The sequence below is a fragment of the Camponotus floridanus genome, unplaced genomic scaffold, assembly GCF_003227725.1.
Source record: "Camponotus floridanus strain SB8 unplaced genomic scaffold, Cflo_v7.5 scaffold127, whole genome shotgun sequence".
Classification (NCBI taxonomy): domain Eukaryota; kingdom Metazoa; phylum Arthropoda; class Insecta; order Hymenoptera; family Formicidae; genus Camponotus; species Camponotus floridanus.
The window spans coordinates 375941-386323 of record NW_020229245.1 but is presented as its reverse complement, the minus strand read 5'-3'; the positions used below and the strand labels follow the sequence as shown (position 1 = coordinate 386323).

The 10383-nt window shown below is 30.2% G+C and overlaps 1 protein-coding gene across 1 annotated transcript; it reads right to left on the bottom strand.

Annotated features, from left to right (window-relative positions):
* Positions 1-1774: 1774 nt before the first annotated feature.
* Positions 1775-10245, bottom strand: LOC105247751 (fatty acid synthase-like). Its single transcript, XM_025405943.1, has 12 exons — positions 9914-10245; positions 9304-9812; positions 8833-9137; positions 7703-8098; positions 6582-7600; positions 6208-6449; positions 5201-5894; positions 3761-4589; positions 3112-3593; positions 2707-2961; positions 2100-2351; positions 1775-2027 (listed from the first exon to the last, which is right to left on the bottom strand). Exons 1-12 carry the CDS (start codon positions 10190-10192, stop codon positions 1929-1931), a joined length of 5361 nt encoding a protein of 1786 aa, XP_025261728.1. The 5' UTR covers positions 10193-10245; the 3' UTR covers positions 1775-1928.
* Positions 10246-10383: the final 138 nt, after the last annotated feature.

Genomic DNA, 10383 nt, shown 5'->3' with positions numbered 1-10383 from the left:
TCGGCGGAAACAGAGTTAGATCGATCTAGCCGTAGACCCGAAACTGAGAATGTTCAGCTGAGGCGGAATGCTCTCCACTTTCCGTTCGTGGCTCGAGGCTTCTATTAGGATCGGTAGATTCGGATTGTTGCTTGCTGTTGCTAGCGGAATCGGAATCTGGGGCCGTGATAATGCTGAGGACTCTTTTTATACTTCGGATAATTAGTCCTATGCCGGTGTAAAAACGGGATGCCGAGCGGCGGAATAACGATATGGTACGAATCCACTCGGTGGGGCGCGGCGGAATCGTCGCGGGGTGTTTCACTCAAGGTGCTTCGGACACCCTCAACTGTTGTAGGCACGGCTTGCCGACGGCTTCGGCTATTAAACGGTTTGAACAATCCGTTGATCGGCAGCGCTCCCCTGCCCCTGCCAGGCGGTTGTTTTCCGGGCGGCAGCTTCCGGCTGCTGTTCGGTCGGAAATATAACGATACAACGGGGGTGCATCGTTACATAATATTTAATTATATTATATATAAAATAAATTAATATAAAGCCATTATACATACAAAATGTTTATGCGATTATTGAAAAAAATATTAGCAAAAAATTTTAAAGCATCTTGCAGAAATTAAATACCAAGTTATTTCATATACATAGGATCTAAAGAATGATGAAAAATGCCCAAATATATATATTCACATAAAAAATACATATTATATATAATAAACATAAATTAGAAAAATAATAATAAAAATTACATAATATACCATAATAAATCATGACAATATACCATAACAATAAAATATACTATGACAAAATAAAAATTAAATAAACAGATTATAAAGTTCGTTATATAGAACATATATCTTTCGCAGCATATATCTTTCCATTCCAACAAAGAAAAAAGAATTAATCTCTCTCTTTTTTCATGGTTGGAATGGAAGCTGCGAAAGATATATGTTCTATGTAACGAACTTTATAATTTGTTTATTTAATTTTTATTTTGTCATAGTATATTTTATTGTTATGGGAAGATAAACCTGAACCAATGAAAAAACAATGATATTGCTATTTGAATGTCTCAATTCCGTATGGTAAGATTCAGCTAATTTTATTATTTAACTTGCAATTTATTATTTAATTTTTCACTACTCAAAATGCGGTTAAATTATACATGTCACTAATGTCATATGTCATTAAAATCTCAGAGTATCGCTAACGCAATTTTCGAGAGAACTATCGAGAGAAAAACTGTACGTTTTTTATTTTGTATTGTGTAGATGTGCGTTGATGACAGTGATGATAAAACTCTTTCTTAAATGAAAATTTCTATATTTCGACTTTGCATCATGATATCTCTCCGTTTATGAATCACGCAGAACAAAAATAAAGATACTTTTTTTTATACAATTTAAACTCTCTCTATCAATTAAGCTTAAGAATTCAGCCTGTTCAATCGTTATTAAGATTTGATATTCTGATGACTCTCATCGGACTTAGTCGATAGACTTAGTTTGAATTGCATAAAGAAAATTTATTTTTGTTCTGCGTGATCTAATGAATGATGCAAACTTGAAATATAGAAATTTTTATTTAAAAAAGATCTTTAGCATCACCGTCATCACTGCACATCTACACAATACGAAAAGAGAAAACATACAGTTTCTCTCTCGACAGAAGATTGCATTAGTGACACTCTGTGATTTTAATAGCATATGACATTAGTGACATGTATAATTTAATCGTATTTTGAGTAATGACAGGTTAAATAATAAAAAGTGTAAATTAAATAATAAAATTAGCTGAATCTTAACATATGGAATGGAGACATTTAAATAGCAATATTATTGTTTGTTATTGGTTTAGGTTTATCTTTATTTCCTTTTATTGTTAGAATCATTGTAGAGAAAACGCGTACAGTTCTCTCTTCTTCATATTTTTATAATTTACAATGCTTTGTTAATAAGTGATACTACTTCGTCATTGTTCATTATTGTGATATGAGTACCTTCCACGTAATGTATTTGTACTCGTTTTTCGGTAATCTAAAAATATTTTTTATTTATAAAAATAATCTTAAAAATAACAAAAAATATTACGCTCTAATCTAAATTTACCTTACGTAGACCATAATCTTCCTCAGTAAAAGTGATAGGCGCACGTGTAGGTTTTAATAAGGTTACAGATGATTTAAGACGTGGCAATGATGTTATATTATAACCTTGTATAGCGATTATATGATCGTAAATCGTTGCACATAAAAGTTTCTGATTTTCAACCGTTAATTCATTGATATCCTTGGAAAAGCGAGCAGAAACTAATTCTAATTTCTCTTCCCACGTATTGCACTTATTTAGTTCTAATGCAAGCTGTAAATAATAATATTGCATCAGTACAACAAAATGACAATCTGCATTTTAAACTGAGATAAAATAATATACTTATATTATATTATGTTATTTCATATAATCTAAATTACGTTAAAGAAACTTTACAAAACCTTTGTAATTTAAATTATATAAAATAATATAATAAAATAATGTAATAAAAAATTTAGCTTATTTTATGATTCTAAAGCATACATTCTAACAAATTATTTCTTTCATAATTCTTCCTCTCATTCTATTAATTATATATTATTTTATTAACTATATATATATATATATATATATATATATATATATATATAATTAACTACATATCTATTTTTAATAATTGTCTAACCATTTCATTGTTAGGGTCAAGATACATGTTTATTAAATTAAGTAAAATGCTATTTTGTAGCTCTTGTTCTGTAGTATGATAAAACAATTTCTTAAGCAAGAATTTCATTTGATCAGGAGCACCATCTATAAGTATTAAACGTCCGGAGAAATTCTCAGCTTCTAATAATCTCGCTAATTCAATGGCAATTAAAGATCCAAATGAATAACCGATAATTAGAAATTCTTTTCCACTTTGTATTTTCTCCAATACGTGCTGGAAAAATAAGCAGACATGTAGAAAACTATATGTAAAAATGGCGCGTATGTATGCATGCGCGTATGCGTATATATAATTAAATTAAGTGCATAACAATTTATACTATTTAAATAATAATTTCAAACAGATTATAGTATAATTTCGTACAGGCAGAAGATATGCTGCTGATTTCATTACTGACGAAGTAACACCTAGCATATTAAGTACACCATGTTGCAAACATATCGCCGAAAATTTAATTTTCGACCCTATTAGTTTATATACACTTGCACACCCGTCGATTCCTGGTATAAGAAATATTCCACTCCCAGCAACTTTCCTCTCTGTAGCGAGTTTTACATAAATGTCTGGACTCAAGTCTGAATCGTTAAGTTTTCGAGTCAATATTTTTAAACCATCCAAATTATTTACATTAGCTTCTGTTACATCTTCTTGGTACATCTTTTCTTGTTCAGTTGTATTTGTTAATTTTCTAAGATTTGCAAAAGTGAGATTTCGAATATCTTGTGCCGTCAATAAAATATCGAATTCCCTTTCCAATGTCTGTTTAATCTCCACTGCCATCATTGAATCCATGCCTATTTCAGCCAGTGACATGTTTTGCGCCACCATGTTTGGATTCTTTAATCCTATTTTAAAAATTAGAGAAAGAATTAAATATTTACACATGATTTTAATCGGATCTTATTTAATCTTGAAACTGCAATATAAGAATTATTAAAATTTATATTTTTTGTAATAAAAATTTATTTTGTATAAGCCAATCTTTTAAATGATATATACTTAATGAATTTACCCATAATGTTTACAACTGCTTCAAATGGATTCGTTGCTTCGCCAGAACCTTTTTTTTTCTCAGCAACAACCATGCTGCTTACGATTGGCCGCTCTTGTAGCAAGAACGCTTCTAATGTGTCCAAGCAGGAGGATATTCCTTGTTGCAATGTACCACCAATAACAAGTTCTTTGTCGTCTTCTTGCATATCTGCGACAAGTCCAACATCACCAATGGCGCCCCACTGTATAGCCAAACCATGTAAACCATCTTTCATTCTTTTTTCACAAATTCTTTCCATTACGGAATTTGCCATTCCGTAATTTGTTTGGCCCGCGTTACCTCTTCCGCATGAAATGGAAGAAAAAACGACAAAATGTCGGAGCTTGGGACAAATTGTTCTCGATAATTTGTCCATCCTTTTCGTCGTCCATGCCTTTGATATAAAAGAATCTTTGAATGCTTGTGGGGACTGATTCTTGAATATGTCATCTTTCAACACAACTGCGAGATTGAATATAGCATCCACGGGACCTTGTTCTTCGGCAAATTGCAATATAAATTTACAGTCTTCGTATTTCGAAGTATCAGCAGCTGTAACGATTTGCACATTCACACCGTAAGATTGCCATAATGTTATTCTTGATTGTTGATAACCGTTTTTTATTCCAGTTCGCGAAGTCAATACTAGGTTTCTTGCGCCACGTAAAATTAACCAATCAGTTAATTCTAGACCGAAACCTCCCAGACCACCTATAACGATATAGCATTTGTGTTCCAGGCAATAGTACCGGGGATATGCAAGTATAGGTGTATCCAGTTCATTTTCTCTTTGAACTTTTATCATTATCTGTAAATAATATTATATTATATTTTGAACTGTCAGGAAAAGAAAATAAGAAGAATATATAAAAGATGAGAAGCTATTAGAAAAAACGAACATTACAGATAAAAACCTGAAAATGAATAAATTGTCAAATAAAATGTAATTGTACAATAAAAAAGAATAGAAAAAAATTTAAAAGAATCGATAAGAAAACCTTTAAAAGAAGGAGAGTTTTTCCAAATAAACATAAAGAGAAAAGAAGCACAATGGATAACTTTTACATATTATAATACATAGTTAAGAAGATATAATACACCAAGAAAAGCTGTTTAATTTTAAAATCTCTTGATAAAAATATTTACAGTGAAATGTTTGCGTCCCAACTTTCAATATTAAGTTTTAATTTAAGGAAAATAGACAGAAATATTCTTAGCATAGAAATATTTGCGTTTCAAAATATAAACAGGAAACAAGAGAGATTTTGATTTATATTAAATATGATATAATTTAAATAAATAATTCTAATATTAAAGATAATACAATAAAAACAAAAACTGTATGCATTTTTTTGAAAATTTAATATTTCAATTTTAATTATATTTTCTTTATTGTACGTGCACTAAAAATAATCATACCTTTCCAATATGCTTTCCAGCAGCCATATATCTAAACGCAGTTTCTATTTCATGCTTTTCAAAAACTTTTCTGCATAACGGTTTAATGGCGCCATTCTTTAAGCCTTCTTTTAATTTATTCCACATTATTGCTTTACTCTCTGGTTCTGCAGAAAATAACTTATCCAATAAAATGCCATGAAAACTAATACCTTTTGAAAATGCAAATATTTCTAGAGGATTATTGGAAACCATATCAAACTTTCCAATCTCGAGAAAACGACCACCCTTTGCTAAGCAACGGACGGACGCTTGCAGTTTCTCTTCAGCTAAAGAATTTAATATGATATTTACTCCGCGACCTTTCGTTCCCTGAATAATCATTTGTTCGAAGCTCATATCACGAGAGTTTCCGATGTGATCCTCAGGAATAGAGGGAAACGTTTTTCTTATAAAGTCTCGTTTCTCGATACTCCCAACCGTCGTAAACACTTCGCAACCCTCGTAAATGGCAAGATGAATAGCAGCTTGACCAACACCTCCCGTACCAGAGTGAATCAACACTTTATCATCTTTTTTCATTTTACCACTCAAATATAAAGCGTAATAACACGTGCCATATACACAAGGAACCGTCGCAGCGTCTTCCATCGTCCACATGTCAGGTATGATCCAACTAAGATATTTGTCAGTTATGAGAATATTTGTCATTCCTCTGAAAATAATATAATTTAGAAAATCATATAAAAATATATTATGTTAAAATTAAGTAAAAGAAATATTTTTTAAATATTTTTGGTGAATAATATGTAAAGATTAAGTAAAGAATGAAAAGAAGCATATAAATATAGCAATTTTTTCATTTTTTACTTCATCGAAAACGTTTCTAATTTAAATATACAAAATTTATTTTATTAAGAATATACGTTTAGAGTATTCGTTTATTTTTATTAAGAATATACACATATTACGATTCTATTCACATACATATTAAGATTTTATCAAGTTTTTCTCTAATATTCACTTACCCTGTTGAACATAATCCCATTATTTTTTGCCCAGTTTTATTAAAACCAGCAAATTCCATTCCAATTAAAGAATTATTATTTCGTTCGGTTGTAATAGATTCAATGGTGAGTCTACCGCTAGCTATCATGACATCTCTAAAATTAATAGATGCATAGACTACTCTTACTAGATTTTCTTCATTATTGTTGACGAAAGATATCCTACTTTGCATCCAACAAAGAGTACTCAGATCACCTCGCACCTAAAATAAGTAAATATAACAAGTTATTTTAAACTTCTTAAAATTAAAGTAAAAAAAATTATTTCTTAATTTATTAAGGGAATTATCACTATTTTCCTAAATATAATAATCCGAATCTTCTTCAAATCGTACCATTTGAGAAACATAAGCACTCTCTACGAATTTTGGTTCTAATAATGGTAATGGAAAATGTCTGTAAGATCCCCAAATACCGGAACGTATAACATTGATGGGTAAATCCAGCTGTAGCTGCGTCATGTATAACGATTCTTGCAATGAAAAAGCAAGTGCATTTTCATCTTGAATAAATACACTTCTAATCATTTCCCCACCCGGTTCTTTTCGCAAACAATTGACAAGACCGAGCAGACCGCATTCGAAGTCTCCTTCTGCGACGATTATAATCCTCGTATTTATGTTGTCATTTTCCACGTTCATGACTGATTTAATTTTATTTATCCATGAGAATTCGCGATTGTTTACATACACAATCTGCTGAATCGTCTTAAAATCTTGTATTTTTCTTAATAATATAATTTTCTTATCGTTGGTGCATTTTTCCATAATTACTTTTAATCCATAATTGTCCAGACATGAATAATCGTGAATAACATCTAACTCTTCCAATGTCAGAAGAAATCCCATTGGCATTACGGCAGACAATAATTGTTCGTATAAATCATTTCTATTTTTTGTTAAAATTCCGAAACCTATGATCATCAAACAATTTTCATTTTTTGTCAATTTATCAAATTCTATTGTAGAAATACTGCCGGGCAAGGAGATATGTTTCAATCTTTCTTTGATCGCTACTATTTTGATATTGTAACTAATTTGTGGTAAGTCGTCTAAAATTTTATAAACATGTAAAGAACTTAAATTCTCCGGGATCACTTGATCGCTATTTTCGATAAATTCGAAAATTTTCACGTTTATCATGTTGTAGCACTCAAGTGCAATGTGCACCGAAATTCTTATTGCATCTTGCAAAGATATCACATTTTGATCTCGATGAGCAACAAACTTGTATTCTTCAAAAATGGGGTTGACTACATTTTGTCGACGAGATATAGCTGTAGCTACGAGACCGTGTATTTCTATTCCTCCAGATATCAAAACATCTAAGTGCTTATAATTTTGTACAAGGATTTCTGCGGATATGAAGACAATAGCATATATCAAGTATATATTTTTCGAAAAATAATATTCGATTAAATATGTATATAATTACTTTTATAATACTGTAAACTTACGTTTTTTTTCATTTGAAAATTTTTCAATATATTTTATGTGAGATTTTGGATCAATTACCGCTTTACGAATTCCTGTTGGTACAAAAAGAGTTCTCGAATTCTGCCCTAAAATTATCATCTGTAACATGTTGTCCATAAATGTTACCCAATTGTCAGTCCAGGCAATATGACCATTCTTTCCTGTGATTGACGCGCTTCTTAATCCACGAAATTCGCCGGTATATTGATAACCACGAAGTTTCAATTCTTTGTAAATATCTTTTGTATTCATCTCTTCTTTGTCATTTCGATCAACAAATGTGCTACATATTTTTTCGTCTTCAATATTGACTGGAATTCGTACTGTTCCAGTGACGACAGCACTCTCTCCTTCGATTATTTCAAATTTGCAACTATCTATAAGAGTACAATTATCAATTTCTTGTATAAATATTTAATTTATAAACGGAAATTGTACTCCATGTTTTATAAAATTCTATACTATGTGTTATAATGAGAGGATGTTTTTAACAAAGAATAAATTCCAGCCAGCCTTCAATCGTAGAAAGGAAATACCAATCATAGTACAATTTGCAAATTAAATAAATAAAAATAAATTTTCTTTTTAATGAAAGTGATCCCATAACATTATTATTGGTCAGATAAATGCTACTTCTGATATGCATTTGCATAAAAAACTTAGTTATATTGGGTAACCAATAATTTTAATGAATTAGAAAATTAACTTAGCTATGGTATCTTTAAATTGCAATCTTTCAAGCATAGATTTTTAGCAATATATTAATTAAAATAGCAAAAATATAAATAAAAATGATATGTATAAAAATTAAATAAATCGACAAAATTAACAATACATTTTTTACTGTAAACTGACAGCAGAAATTAAAATTTGTTGATTATGTTTACTTTTTCAGCAGAAACAAGCTTAATGCAGTAATATATTGCAATTTTTGCTCGAATTTGCTGCTACTTTATTGGCAAACTGTTAATAGTTTGTTTATTAGATACAAATCTTTTCTTAATTTATTTTTTTCAATTGAATTTTTTTGCTTATTCACATTTTATGTCTTAAAAAATTTTTATCTTTTTATATATCTATATCATAAAATTATTTTAATTGTACAAGTTACCTGTTTGTATCATAAGAATTAAATCGACTGGATTTTGCTTTGACAGAATTGTAGAACGTAGGAAATTGACATTTTCAAATATAATTGGTATATCGAGATGATTTCGCTTTCCTAACCAGCCGATCATTTGCCACATCAGGAAAAGATATCCTGTAGCCGGTAATAAATTTTTTCTGTTAAAGACATGCCCAGTCATATATGCAAATTCTTCATCGAGTAAATTAATGGTAACAATTGCTTCCCTAATGTGAAGTTTTCTTTGTCCGCAATAACGATATACATACCAATCTTCAGAATGATCCCATCTGTAAAACATGTTATTAATTTAAAAATATATAAAACATTAGCCTTATTAGCGTTTAACGTTGTTAAAAATAATGCAAATTAATTTTCCGTTTTTTTAAATTCTGCTATTTTTTTGGTAATAAACATAACGTTGAAGGATCTTATGTTATATTAAGCAAAATTTACCTTGTAAGATGAGAAATCATCGGTGTATTACGACTCACAGGAAACTTAACTTGTGGATATAAATTTGCGATTTGTAGCTGTAATCCTGCATTATAAAGTTTTCCAATTCCGTGTAAGAATATCTCAACGTTTGGTTTGTGAGAAAATTCGTATAACGCGACATTTGTCACAGTTGCATTTAACGAATCATTAAGAATGTATTGTAGAATGTCGTGCGGCGCTATCTCAATCGTCACCGCGTTATTTGGAATAAAACGCATAGCTTTTGAAAATTCTACTGAGGTTAATAAGCTATTTGTATAATATTTTGCTAGATACGAAATATTTGGAGATGTGCTGAACCATTCATAGGATTTGTCCAACATGTTCAACCACTTTGAGCTCGGAGAGGCTTCCTGAGGCAATATCTTATTCAGGTAATCCAAAAGTTTAACTCTCACAGGTTCGATGTATCGACTATGGAAAGGTACATTTCCAGAGGAAATTTCTTTTACAGAAATGTTGTCTTTCTAAATAGAAATAAATTTCTTTTAATAAATTCATTTTTTATTTAATTCAACCTAATTATGAACATAGATATATTATTTGTACTTTTTAAGTCTTTCCGAACCTGTAGTTTAGCGAGGAATGCTCTTATAGAGCTTGTTGGTCCACTCACAATATAATTATGTGAACTATTACAACAAGCTACATCGATATCCGATGGACACATATTCTTTATAGTTTCTAAATTAATTTCTAAATCTAAATTAATTTCAGCCATCAATCCACCTTTTATTTCTGACTCAAGAAATGCTAAACCGACATAATAAGCCAACATGATGGTTTTTTCGGCCGTCAAGCATCCATCGGCATATCCACAAACCAATTCGCCAATGGAATGACCCATTATTACATCAGGAGTGATACCAATACTTATTAAGAGATCAACTATTCCGATCTGTAATATACGTAATTTTTTTATAAATTTTAACCTAACATTTTCTATTTTTCTTTTAAATAAAATAATATTTTAAAATATTACTATAAATTTAACTTTCTGCATACAATTATGTAACATATGAAATACTCTTTTTAATT

Excerpts from the sequence above, each read along its gene's own strand:
- LOC105247751 (XM_025405943.1), bottom strand. The coding sequence starts at position 10,192 with ATGGGTCATTCCATTGGCGAATTGGTTTGTGGATATGCCGATGGATGC. Across the intron at positions 9,813-9,913 it reads CATTCCTCGCTAAACTACAG|AAAGACAACATTTCTGTAAA; the intron begins GTTCGGAAAGAC and ends ATTTCTATTTAG. Across the intron at positions 5,895-6,207 it reads ATGGGATTATGTTCAACAGG|AGGAATGACAAATATTCTCA; the intron begins GTAAGTGAATAT and ends TATTATTTTCAG.